At 32.8% G+C, this 14,766-nt stretch overlaps 1 protein-coding gene across 2 annotated transcripts in view; it reads left to right on the forward strand.

Annotated features, from left to right (window-relative positions):
- The window catches only part of vti1a (vesicle transport through interaction with t-SNAREs 1A), a 353,121-nt gene that overhangs the window by 100,188 nt on the left and 238,167 nt on the right, over positions 1 to 14,766 (forward strand). For both annotated transcript variants that reach the window (XM_060842086.1, XM_060842087.1), the window contains exon 6: positions 2,886 to 2,970. In XM_060842086.1, coding sequence (XP_060698069.1) covers positions 2,886 to 2,970 — 85 coding nt within the window. The remainder of the gene's footprint in view (positions 1 to 2,885; positions 2,971 to 14,766) is intronic.

Raw genomic sequence — 14,766 nt, forward strand, 5'->3', positions numbered from 1 at the left:
TCTTTCTTTGAAGATTGCGACAAACATATCTCTCACATTCTAAACAAGAGAGAAATGATTGTAACCGTCTGTGTTGACAAAGAAAGAGCTAATCTTTGTTCTTTCAAAATGTGATTTTGAAAATTCTCTTTGCGTGAGCCTTTTTAGGCTTTAAAGAAGCTCTTCTATGATTTCTTAATACTAAGTATGTAATTGTAAACAGATAAATTGTCATAGTTAATGTTATACCCAACTGTATGACAGATGTTTCATCCCTGCCATTTCTTTCTTTTTCATCTTTCTGTGCGTTCACAGTTGATAAAATTGCGTGAAGAGGTGAGTGTATCGTGTTTGTTGTTAGGTATCTGTGTTTGGAAAATATTGGTGTTTTCTGTCAACTGTTAATTTTTTGAGAACCATGTTGCAGACCATACAGGATTTCTTTACATTTTGTTTCTATATTATGTAAGGTAATCAGTATAATTTATCCAAAACAAGTATACTTATTATTTGAAGAGCTAGATTAATTAGTATAGATTGTTATTGCAATGTGTCTGACCTTCACATCAGGTCCTATCTGCGTTGATCTGAACACATTGTTCTAATGATTTCGAAAAAAATTTCAAGGGAAGCTTTGAAGTGGCTTTAGCTGCTGCGATCTGCTGGCCACATCTCACAGATATGTCACCTCTGCCAGGAGGGAATAGGAAAATCACGTTTCGAATGGTAATGATAACATTCTAATCACTTCTCCTTTGAAGATTGAAGCAAGATACACTGTCAGTATCCCAGACTGTCAGTGCTCAAGGCACCAAGGCATCTTGGTCTAGGTGTATTAGCTTAAGTGAGCATGTCAATACAGCTGCATCAGGGAGATCCATAGGGGCTCATTAGAGCAAGGCAACTCACTTCTATGGACATGATTCAGATTGTTCATATGGCACCATTTTTATTAGAAAGTATTTCTCCAATTTTAAGTGACATCTGTCAGCGAGGAAAGTTCTTGGTGAAGCTTTCTGACTGTCAGACTCAAAAATGGTCTTGAAATGTGGTAGCCCCTCTTGTTTTTTCCATGTGATTAGTTTGTATGCCTTTTGACAGCATGAATAGAACTTGTAACAAACCAGGGTCTAGCCTTTTTTTCCGTGAAAGAAAGTAGGATTAAAATTCTCTAAAGCAAAGAGTTGATGGGCGTAAAATGGTAGGAAGCTACATTGCAAGTGAGACCCTATCCTGTATGTAAAAATCTTTTATTTCCTCTTTTCTTTTGTGTGGTAGGAGTTCTTCTTTAAAAAAAAATCATTATAATTAATAAACTTAACATATTTAAGATTACTTACAGAACTTTTTCCTTTCATTTGGAGCAGGTGAAAAGAACACATAGCTTTGCTTTAATACTTCAGTAACCTTCCGTATTGATTCACCTAAATTCAAGATTTGGTTATTCAAATTATGTATATTATGTCTACTCATTTCAAAGGCGATATAGTCACACTGCTATAATCTACAGATAAGATTTATTCTGAATAGCATTAACCAAAATACATTTTCTGAGCTTCATTTGACATTTTTTTTTCTGGAAATAAAGTTCAATTCCAATATTCAAATTCTGTCATGATGCACTAAAGTCAAGGGATATGTCCACTGATTAAAGGCTTTTTCATTTTAGAATGGCCTTAAAAAGTGAGTGTACCTTAATGATGACAGTAACAATGACAATAAAATGTTACAGATGTTTTGTATATAAGATATGATAATTGTGCTGTGGCTCTGCTTATCTAAAATTCTACTTATCTTATTATACAGCTATTTATTTCAACTTGTGTGGCATGGTATTGGAGCCTAATTATTCAATGGAACATCAGTTTAAATAAGACTCCTGGCATTCACAAAGCACTCCATATTTTGCTGTAATGAGCATAAAATCCCAAGTGAAATTCTGTAGGAATCCATAATAAGACATTTTAGAAAAATATAAGTAAAAACTTATATTTAAAGATCAAAACTACTGTGTGATTGTTCTTGAGCTATGATCTATTTCTAATAATCAATAATTTGCAGTAAATCTAACTATTGCAGTAGTTCTATTTTTCAGTGAAACTGGAGTATAGTTTGTTTTATATGTCAAAGCTCACATTAACTGTTTCCAAAACAAAACAAAACAATTACAGAAGCTGATTTATGAGAGCAAAAATATGCTATTTATTCTGTGATACTGGATATTAAAATTATTTTAAGCTGCATGCATCTGCATGTTTGAATAGACTCATATTGCATATTCACATTGTTGTAAATTAATTACACTTACATTGGTTTTAATGATAGTTTTGACGATGGTAATTTTCAGTGGTTTTTCCAATATGTTTTCAAAGAATTCTAGTCTGTTTAGCTTTGTACAAAGAAATAGTTGATTCCAGACAAGAATTCATTTAATTGAGACTATTTTGCCTTCACTGGTTAGTCCAACACAACCTTCAATAGTCTCACTTATCATAAGTTGTTTTTTTTTGTATTTTGTGTGTCTTAACACTATCACACATTATTTCCAGAGCTCTTTAAAGATGTATGATATTTAGGCTTTATTAAATTCCAGAGGAAAACAAAATGCAGTTACTTTGTGCTTTGACATGTAGTTCACCTTCAGTTACTAAAAATAGCAAAATAGTACTTACTTGGTAACTGTTGAAAATAACAATGAGTCCTTGAAAACAAGAAATAAGCAGTTTTAGAAAGTGGATTTTTATTTCTCCTTTTCAGCTGAACTTAGCTCTTCATTCAAATTGTTGCAGTGTCTCACTCCAAAATTTAACTTGTTTTTCCCCCATACAGTTCCTTTACTGTTGGAATTAGACACAATTATGCCTCGTATTTAAGTGTGTGTATAATCATCTACAATTTTATTTCAGAGAGCGTGTCTGTTGGATAACACAGAGCGGTTGGAAAGGTCAACACGGAGATTGGAGGCTGGATACCAACTAACCGTTGAAACTGGTAAGGATTTTTGAGACTGAGCAAATTATATGCCTTATGCACAGTAGTGTTCACGACACATGACATTTCTGGCACACTTCAAAGCAGGAAAAAGACAGCAGCTATAGATGTGGTTTACATATGGAAAGGGATTGGATGTTATTTTGTGCCCCTCTCAAATTTGAAGGCATGATATCTACTAAAACAATTGATGCTACTGTCTCTAAATATGTATCTAAATAGCATTAAGTTAGAATATAATTACTTGCATAAAGTGTTTGTAGAAACATGACTCAGTATTCTTTTTCTGTGCAAAATGTATAATTGAAAGATGTGGTATTAAGAAATCACTGCATTTCTAACCTTACACCTAATTCTTTGATTATACTGTTTGCACAGAGGAAAACTTGAATTGTTTTTAAAGGGTGTTTATATGTTGATAATATTCAATGAAAAGGCTGGCTAATGGAAAAATAAATTATTTACTGATTTTGCACAGAAAGTTCAGACTGTGAATGTTGAAAAGATGATTTATTTGGTTTGGCATTAATTACTCAGTTTGAATACGTGGTTTTCAGTTCTGAGAAACAAAATAGTTGTACAGATATTTTACATTCATATGTAATATTTTGTCTTTAAAAGGAAGCTAACAAATGGTATAATTCAAGTTTGAGGTCAGGTGGAACAGTCTTGCAGCATTATACTCTGAATCAAACCTCAAAATCGTCTTGAAGAAAAGTTTAAATGAGGAGTCCTATGGAGAAATAGCAAAAAGAAAATGGCAAGAATATTATCTAACATGATACTAAGAATGGTAAGGAAGGAAGCAGAAGAGGTTAAACATAAGTGGTAATATCACAGATGGACTGAATAAGTTAATGAATGATGAATAAAGTTTGAGGGTCAGAGAGTATTATATAAAAGGAAGGTAAAAGCAAAAGAAACATCCGTATGGATTACCAGGAAGAAGTTTAGTTTAGTTCCAAACAGAAAAGCAGTGCTGCTTGTGGATGTCAGGATAGATAAGATGCAGTCTGACTGCAGATGAAGTTTCTTCAAATAACGGCAAGCTATAGATGCAGATCAAAAAAAATTTACTGTCAGTAAAATTAAGGTAAAATTAATTAAGAATGGGACTGGATGATTTGATGTGCTGGATTAAACTAAGCAAAAATAATAGAGAATCAGAAAAATCGAGTAATGTCAAAGTTTTCTTTAAAGCACAATTCAGTAGTGTTCAAATTGTCCACCATATTTTCTTCCTGTTTTGATATAGTGAGTAATACATTTGGGTACAACATATTTTGTACCTAAATATTAGATATAACAGACTCAGACCAAAAGGCTCCATGTTTGATCCATGAACTTTACTATGTTAGTAGCCAATTTCAGCTGGACCAAAGATAGAGCTGCTAGATTTATTATTTGGAAAGTAAAGAAAATATTTTTTGACAGCATTGGTTTAGCTTAGATGTCCCTTTGGGTGGGTAACAGGTTGGTACACACCATCAAGGCTTACCATCCAATTAATAGCTGTATGGACATTTAACAAAATATTGGAGAATGGGCAATGTGCGTTGAGTTGCAATGCAGTAATAAGTTGATACCTTCAAGAGATGAGAGAAACATTTGACAAGAAAAAGACGTAATCTAACACAGTAAAGAAAATAGACTATGAATATTTAGGATAGTAAGCTCATTATTATTCTAAAAAAATTTAAAACATTTTATTTGTGATGATCTAATGCCTGATCCATAATGAATCTATTTTACAGATTGAATTATGAAAGTTTAACTTCTCCGAGGCATAAAAACTTAAGTTTTATTTTGTCATCTTGGAACTTTTCTTTTGAAATTTTTTCCTGGGATTTGCCTCTTTTGTAACTGCTGCCAGCAATTATTACTATCTTTACTGTATGGTTGTGTTGTATGACTAGATGATAGTATTTTGCAAGCATTTGTTATACTAGAGCTTGGATAATAAGAGGTTAGTTTTACTGAGAAATCATTACCCTGCTTAGGAGAAATGTGACACTTCAGTGTACAGGCTAATAGATGGCTGATGGTTTGGCAAAAGATAGCGATTAAATCTAGGGGTTCTGAGCATGTTGGAATCCTGAGATTCAATTACATCTATGTATTTTTCAGTAACCACTTTATTCTTGGTAAAATAAAAAAAAACTGAGGTAGAAAGACTCCATTGGGGAAGCGAGTATAACCTGGATGCCAGTTGCTGGCTGCTGTTTTTTAATCCATATTTTTCTTCACTCATTGAGGGTTGATGTTTCACAAATGTCATTGGAGATTACATAGGAATTCAGCTAGATTGTGTGCAATATGATAGACTGATGCAATTGGACCATTTCTTGTGGTAGAAAAATAAATAGCATCTGTTGCAGAGAATCAGAAATTATTTCTTCATTTAACAGAGTTTAGTTTCCCATGGTGATCTGAATACAATGAAGGAGCAGATTCTCCTGGACACCTAGTGCAAACAAGATCTAAGAGTATGGTATTTGTCGAGTTCTTTAGATGGGAAATGTTCCACGCACAGAGCTGCAAAAAAGAATATGGCAGAATAACAAAAGCAAAATTATAACACTTTGTCAGTCAGAATTATAGTTTTCCTTAAAATTAAATGTGCTACAATATCTGCTGTAATGATATCTGAACTCTTGTACGAATTGGATAACAGTGTAAAAGCTTCAGTTACGTCACAAACATTACAGTTGCATCCCTTTGTTTGATATTTGGTGTGTAATTTTGATTTTCACAGGTGAAAAATATTGATTTCTTCAGATGTGAAATATAGGATGCTAACTGAAGTGTATGACTGAGTTAAATTACAAGAAATCCAGATTTTATCCGCCAAAATTTATAAGTAAATTGAGGTAATTTCTATAAGCAAAATAAATTTAGTAATGCAACAGATTTGGATTGCTCCTTCTAACTGGAGCTTTTTGTGAAGAAACAGACTTTTTTAAATATAAAAAGATGAATCCAGTATAAATATGGAAAGTGATCTGTCTCTGCTGCCTCTATTAGGACCTGTTCCAGTTGTGTAATGTCATCAGAATATCATGCAATAGTTAATATTTCTACATGTATAATATGGTATAGTATTTATTACTAGTGTCATTGCAGGTGACTGAAAATAATGTTCATGGAATTAATGTTCGTATTTAAACCTGAACAATTAAATACAGCATTATGTGAAATATTTTAGGGACACTTAACATTATAAGGTCATGATCTGAGCAGGAAAAACATTTTATTGCAGGAAATAAAAATCTCTCAAAACAAACGGAATGGTTTTTACATTTAAGCCATTTTACTGCTGCTCGGCTCTTTCTGCAAGCATTCAGCAGTAAATGGCTTCTGGAGCTATTAGGCTGGCCTGAGAGGCTTTCGCTCCTAGAAGTTCATTGAGGTTGGGTACAAGACCAACACTGCAGGCCATCAGCTTTATTAATGTGCAGATAAGCTGATTAGGCTATGTCAATCAAAGGTGCCAATAACTCAATTGAGAGGCTTTTTTTTTCCCTCCTGAAGCATTGAAGTTGCCAACAAAGTGATAGATGTATGGTACACAGAGCTCAAGTTGTCAGCAAGCGAGACACAAGATCCTATGATGATGCACTGACTATATTAAAGAATACATCAATTTGTTTAGCCTGTTTTGATTTTTTTTTTCTGTGGTATTAGGTGGAATAAAATCATGGTTACAGCTTCACTGGAAAGCACAAGGTCTTGGGAAAAAAAATAATCGGGTCCCTTTGAAGCCTATTGTAGACTTTGAGATCTTGCTGTGCCAGATGATGGGTATTCAAGTACTCCTGTAACCATTGCACTCTGATCTCTCCCTAGCCTCTGGTAACTTCGGTATTGATGTTTAAGTCAACAGAAGCACAACTGGAGGATCTGATCTGGTTGTTCTTCCAATAATAACCTTAAAATGACAAAACTAAACATAAAAAATGCACAATATTAAACATTATTAAATGAATGATAACCTACATTTGGAGTGTTCTGAGCATAATTATATTTGTACTTTCTTTAATTCAAAATATTCAAGGGCAAAATATATTTAAGAAAAGACGTATTGTTTACTTCCTTAGCACTCTTAAAATAAAAGCTTTTCATAAATTCTGTTATCGTGAGTTCAAAATCACAACAATGAAACACTTTTTATGCCAATATGCATTAAAATTTACTTCTTAGATGGCCAATCTAGTGAATTTGCTCTCTGCATAGCTTTCTTATTAATAGAGCAGATGTTGGATTATTTAAAGGAGGTCTTGCATCTGGTTGGTTATTTAGCATCTTTAGTCTTAAACAAAATCTATACTGATTGTACCAGCCTTCTATCTCGTACTTCTTTTTATATGATTAACAGCATTTCATCTTACTGTGCATGTTGATCATGGACGTTGGAAAAGAAACTTATTATTTAAACTAAATCAAATCCAAAATTATATTGTCTGTAATTAAGGAGCAATGAAAGCATGGTAACACACAAGGCAAATTAATGATGAATGAAGAATACAATATTCCAAACATTTTTCTGTTAATTAAATAGTCCGAAGGAGCAAAGAATTTTATTTGCTTTTCTCGTATCTTCACCCCTTTTCCTCCCTTAGGCTCTCTTCTGTTTATCTCCCTACCCTGTCTGAAAAAAGTGAATGTAATAATAATTTTTTCCCTAATCGAGCCTTGTCAGGGAAGTGTCTTATCATTAAAAGGAAAATGACACCGATGATATCGTAAACAGAGCTAGTGTCACAGCGTTCCAGTCAGAGCAATTCAGGCTCGGTATCTAGTGCTGCCACAAACACCTAGCAGCGTTTTTCATCGAAACATCAAAAACTAGCAGTCATTAAAATTGCACCCGCGTAGAATTGCAGGGATCAGCCGCACTAGCGCAAAATAGGATATGGGAAACAGACTTCTAAATGTGCTAATTCCAATACCACGTGCTTGTGGCTTATTTTAATCAGTTGAAACTCTCACATTGTAATAAATCAGCATTATCTGTTGTGACACTAAAGGACACAGTTGGTTCAAGGATTTAGAGGGTCGCTGGCAACAGTATATGGTGTGATGGGCAAAGTATTTTTACGCTTGAACTACGGTAGCTAAGGCCCAAACCCCAATGTATACCCCAAACAAAGCACACAATCTGCACAATGACCAGCTCAACATGCAGTGATCTTCACCATGATATGGCCAACGGAAGACTAAAAGAGCACAGGGCTTTAAGAGAATTCAATAGTTTGTGTTTGATTTTCATTCAAAAACCCCTCAAAAAGAAGAGGCTATTGGTAATTAGGAAAAACAGATGTTGCCAAGCCTTATGACAGCTGAGCATCATTTCAGGCCAAGAAAGTAAATGTATTCAACATTTTAAAATCCACAATTTATTTTTTAGTGTCTTAATTTTTTAACCTACACATTTCTGTATATATTTACAGAGAAATTATTGATATGTTTGAAAAAAATTAAGTGCTTAAGGCATTGTGATTTATGTTTCCCATTTTTAAATAAATTGCTTTTGCACACGTCATCATTTAACGAATTCGTAGATTTTGTTGAAGTGTACTGTCATTCCAGGTTGTATTTAATAACCATTAAATTGAAAAAGAAAACAAAATATTGCATTGGAATAAAAATAGTAAATGTAAGTTTGACTTGATGATTAGCATCTTCTCTATATATGCACACATTACACACTCTTTATATTTGCAAATTGATCCTTTTTGAAATTGAGATGTAACTTGAGGGTAGAAATCAGTTGATTAAAATTTTCTTAACAGTCATGATGAAGTATGAAAACAGTTTTTAATAAACAAATTAAAACGTGGAAAGAAAAATGATGGTTAAAAGTTCATAGAATATGTTTCTCAAAAATATTCAGATTACAGTATTACCTTTCCTCCTTTCCAGCATGTGTACTATGCACATTTGCAATCAATGAACTTGATGCACTTGTACTTCCACTCTGATACTGCAAAACGACAAAGAATATTAACCTTAAAAAATGCTTGGCACGGGTTTTCTGTAAATCCACAAAGATTTAATTGAATTTTAAATGTAGTACGTTATTAAAGTAGTATTTTGCTTTTTTTGTCAAATGATGTTGTAAATTGTAATTTTTGTAGAAACATAAATATATTGCACTGTGGTAGATGTCACAAAATAATTTCTGTCATTGCAGTAAAATTGATGTTCCAGAACTTCGTTTTCTATTGCCTTCCAAGAGGAGTTCATGTCAGTTTCAGTTTGATCATTGAGAGTTGGGTATTCTTTTCTATACTTCTGCACATTGTTAATGTTGGAATAAATATTTTATCCAATGTAGACAATAAAAATTAATCCCATTTGTAAGTATTATATTTAATTGCAAAATCATAGATAATCGAGAACGTTTGAGCATATGCAAGTATTGCTAATGATTAAACTTTAAAGAAACACCAATATTTTGGGTTTTTGTGACATATTGAAAGTATCATGGTTAAAAATGTAGTTTAAATACTATGCGATTTTTAGAAAGGATGGCAATGGATCATTTTCAGTCAGATGCTTTAATGGCCTTTGTTCTGTGAATTATGTAGAATGACGGAAATAATTCTCTTTGCTTTGAGTTGCTGGTGGGAAAGCCCTAAGATGTGGAGTCCATTGTGTGACACTCAAAGAATAGTCTTAATTATATTTAACAAAGTCTTCTTATGGAAGTAGAAAACAAAAGCGAGCAGTGGAACCCCAGGCAGTTTCCTTTATGGAATTTTGAAAGGCTTACAGATTTGTTGAAAAATGAACTTCTAATCAAGGCATTATCTTCAAAATAACTCTAAGTGTAGAGTGTTATTTAACTCAAACTACAAATGAAAAGTTGATTATTTTGTTTATTTTTGGCTTAATAATCACCCATTACGGTGAACTTCAAAAAATGTAGTAGTTACGTTGCGTAAAACATCAAGAAATTGATTGTTTCTGTTGATTTCAATTTAAAATGACATTGATAGGGAAAAGCAGATAGGCTGCGCTCTTGAGCTGTTTCTAAGTTTGACTTTTCTGTAACATTCTTTCAATTTACTTGACTGGTGCACAATCAGGTAGGGCTTATAAACATGCATTAGTAATCTAGCTAATGGCTTCAACATCTAAGCTGAAAATTTGGAACAGACAATACAGGAGTTATTGTTTCAGTTTTAGTTTTTGCTTTAAAATACTGTATCTTTACCAGTTATATTTTGGTAACTTGCTTCAGTGACCATGAAGAATTTGAGCATAAAGGTTTACCTTTCATTAGTCCATATTCTGTCTCCATATGTAACTTAATTTTCAGAGCATTCAATTGCCTCATGCAAATGTTATTGGTAGGAAATCTCTTGAATAATATAATAATGCAAATATGAATTAATTCTGATTTTAAATATTATTTTATAATGCACGTTAAAATTCACATCAATCTGTCAAATGATGCACAGTGAGATGGTTGTTCTTTCACTTGTCAATTGAAAAATTGTTGAGTTTTGCAATAAAGGTTTTGGTTTCAGAATAAACTTAACCTTAGTATTATGATTGGTGATTTTTTTAAATAAAATAAAATGCATATCATCTCTTTGCTTCTATCAAAAGAATTAGAGGTGTTTACTATCAATGAATAATTATTAAATAAAGAAGGACTGCCATGTTATACTTCATTTTAAATTAATCACTACCTAAAAATAAAACACTAGAATAATTAGGAACAGTATGACCTGAAATTTACGTTTTATTTGCAAAATGCATAACACTGGCTTTCTTTTTGAGATACATTTGGAAAATTAGAAATATGTTTTTGACATTTCCTGTCTCCACCCATACCCTCACTCCAAACCTTTAAAGGATGCTCAGTTTTGAACAATTTTTTTTTCTGTTCAGAGTGATCATTAGAATGATGTTTGCATAGAGTAAATGATTAATGTGACTGACATTCTTAGCATTAAAGTTTTATTATAGCTTGTTTTTACACCTCTCAATACTGAGAACACACAACTTTACTGCATCAAATTTCAAAGAAATAAGTATGTCCCGGAGGTGAAAGTACATTTTTATATGTATTATTACACATGTGCACAAACAATAATTATTTAAGGAAAATATATTTCTCGTAATATTGCCTGAGCAATGTTACACACCTGTTTGGATACTATTTCTTTCTGTGCCAAAGCATATTGCTATCTGATTTTGAAATAAAAACAAATCAAAACCTTTATAAGAAGATTAGTTAACTTGAAATATAAACTAGCATTGCACAATGTTGTTTTTCTTAAGGAAATTGAAGGAAAACCTAATTTTAAGGAAATTGCAAAAAACGAAATTCCTTAAGCATTCCTTCACCCCATGTGCAATTTGTACTTGATTTGCTATTCTAATCAATTAGCTTTCATATGATTTAACCTGAAATTGTAATTCATAATAATAAGCTCTAATGATTGTTTTCATATCTTGTATTGCTTATAGTTAAATTTTAAACAAAACAAGAGTCCTTTCTCACTAAAACCTGGACTGCATAATATACCACAGTTCCATAAAATAAATTATATGAGCTATTTTATATTAGAAATAACTCCAATTGATGGTCATGATCTTATCCCTTGCTGTTGATATTAAGTGCTTCGTAATGTATGTTATTATCCTGCACTGTAAACCATTTTTATGGTAAATGTTATAGTAAATGCTCTTCAATCTTAACAAGCTACAAGTCAAAGCTTTCAGTTCACTATGTTTAGTAACAATATAAATGGCTTACTGTTCAGACATAGATTATGTGGGCAGGAAAAGGCATTATTAGGACCACAGAGGGCTTGAAAAGATTATTATAATTTGCCAGTTCTGTTAATGGCACCTGTTAGAGGTGTGACACAAACGACAGTGACAGGCTGTGTAATTCAATAATTACTATCTTTGTGTAGTGTCACTGGGTCATTTTATATATGCTTACAAAGAAATCAGTGTTAGAATAGTACAGACTTTGTCTAGTTAACAGGCAGTATGCTGTGGTCAATGCAGTCTTTCAGGAGGGAGAATTGAGCCCTGGGGAAAAACTTGGTTGGGTCAAAACAAACAGAGACAAACCAAAAGCCAGCACTGCCTTTTGTTGCTTATTGATGGGATAAAGTATTATGGGAACAGCAAGCTTTAGTATTAACTATAATTTTCTCAGTATAGTCCTTGGCATATCACTGTTTTAATAATTACATCTCAGAAGCAAATAAATAACCAGAGCTTGTATTCACGTAGTAGCTTTAATATCCGAACACTTCAAACTGCTGTGCCAAGGTGCACTTTTAAAATCATATATTTCATTTGTTCTGTTGTTCTTCAGCAATGTTTCTGTATTTTGAATAGTTATTATTTACAGGTGAGTTGCTTCTGAAGAGAAAATTGACCAGGAACATCTTGTTACTGATCAATTTTCTCATGCTGTTTCTTGGATTCAAATTGTGAGATTGAAACTGTACAAAATTAGCACTGTATCAGTCTATAACATGGAGCTAAATGCCATTAGTTATCAAATAATTCAGTTAGATTACTGGGACTTAGTATTTGCTATGCTTGACATGACAGTATTGTTAAAAGGAAACAAAGTAAAACAAGAATAGGAGTTGGAAAGTCTTTGGTTCTCTGTGTTGTGTACAACAATACACTCTTAAACTGGCAATGAATGTTATAGACTACTTGAGCTTCACTTTTCTGAAAAAATGTAGACATTATCCCATTCAAAGTGCACATACATGAGCATACAAAAACTCAAAACTGAAAGATAATCGCTGATGATTATATCGCCCAGAGGCTGACTAGTTGAAGGGCAGCAGAAAAGGTGACGTGAAACAGAAGGCTGAAAGGAGAGCCCAGAGAAAGCGGAGACCAGGAAATCCTACATCTTTTCAGAGCACTGTCTTCTTATGCTCCAAATGCCACTGACACTGGCACGGTGAGCTGGAGCAGATAATGGTCATCATAGTTGGTTACCAAGATGCAATCCATTGTCTCATGAGATGGAAAGCAGCCTCTGACTTATCCCTCAATTGCTGTAACTTTGCAATACTGTACACTAAGTTAGCCTACATGCAAAGTTTGTTTTTGGTTTAAAAAGAAATAAAGGATTTAACATGGGGGTTGAACAATGGCACAAAAATATCGCATATGGTTAGAGCTTTATACAGCATATGTTTAACTTACAATTCGGCCATTTAAATAAAGCGTGTAATAAACCGCATCTTATTGCCTCTCAATTTTGTAACAATGTAAACATAAATCGCACAACATGAAGCAATTACATTAAAGTTGTACTACTAATGCTTATTTCATTTTACATGCAAACATGAAGTTTAAATAAATAGCTAAACTTAAATTTTAAGCAAAAAAAAATCACAATAGATAATACCATTCAGGTACTGTGATATGAATGCAGTTTTTCTGTGGATGACCACAAACTTCTACCATTCTAGTTGAAGCACGTAATACAATAACAGCTTGAAATTAATGCTTCTCCTTTATGATAATTTTTAATTGAGACCATAATAGGTTTAGGAAATAATGTGCACAAAAGATGAAAGATGTGCTAGTGTTTGGTTACTTTAGGAGAAGGTAATGTTGTATATATTATTCTTTGAAGAGAAAGCAAATTAAATCTCTACAAGCCACAGATAAGCTCTGTAGTGAGAGTATTGACACTCATGTAGTATTATGTATTTTTTGACATTGCATTTTATTTTCCATAAGATGTTTTTGCCGTTAAGTGGTTTAAAATAGGGTGCATATGTTCCAGCATAGTGGAACTTTCTATCCAATGCATAATACAAGAAGATAAACAAGACATTTGAAACTTGAAACTTGAAATGAAAAGGGCAACCCACTTGTTAGAAATAGTCTAAACAGACTTCCTTGGAGTCTGTTGGAATTGTGCAACAATTTATGTAATTATAGTAAATTAACATCAATGACACTCCATGCTAATATGATAGATCTTCACAATTAAGATTACTCTTCAAACCTATGATGTGAACAAAGCTACTAAAGTAAAACCTTAAGTATACATATAATATTTTTGAATTGTATGTGTATCAGTATTATAGATGAAAATTTGAAGCATGCACAAGGCTGAAATTAATCTCTCATTCAAACAATTCAGAATGAGCTCTGTTTAGATCTAGGATTTTAAAGTTATTTTGATAGCTGAGCCTTTTCATCCTTAACTTTGAACTATTTTATGTTTCAGATTGGATCTAATAAAAGTGCAAAATTACGAAAATAAATTCTTCATATTTCTTTTAATTTTGATGAGTCTTATGGATAGTTATTGCTTGCTTTGAGTAGAAGAAATATATTTGGAGACTTTTCCTGTGCCAAAACTCAAAGTAGATTTGTTAATTTCTCGGGAGGCTGAGTCCCATGTGGTATTTGGAAACTTAAAAAAAACTTGCTGTGACTCTGTAGATGCTCCAAAGGATGTACCTTTCATGTGTTCCAGTATGTGCTATATAGGGAATGAGAGTTTTTCCTCTACAATAGGGCTGTGTCTGAGTGTTTTCAACAGAATATAAAGTAATGCTGATATCGAGAGATTTAAAAACCTGCATGCATTTTGGGATTCCCAAAAGGGAATCAATGGTAGAATGTATAACAGATAATGACATAGGTAGTGCCTAAATTAAACATTCATGTATTTTTGTGTGGCAGTTTACTAAAATATTTATATTGGTATGTATTTTCATCTTCTTAGATTACAGGTTGCACAATATATACTTTTATTTATTCCTGTAAAGATTT

Source organism: Hemiscyllium ocellatum, chromosome 22 (genome assembly GCF_020745735.1).
Source record: "Hemiscyllium ocellatum isolate sHemOce1 chromosome 22, sHemOce1.pat.X.cur, whole genome shotgun sequence".
NCBI lineage: Eukaryota > Metazoa > Chordata > Chondrichthyes > Orectolobiformes > Hemiscylliidae > Hemiscyllium > Hemiscyllium ocellatum.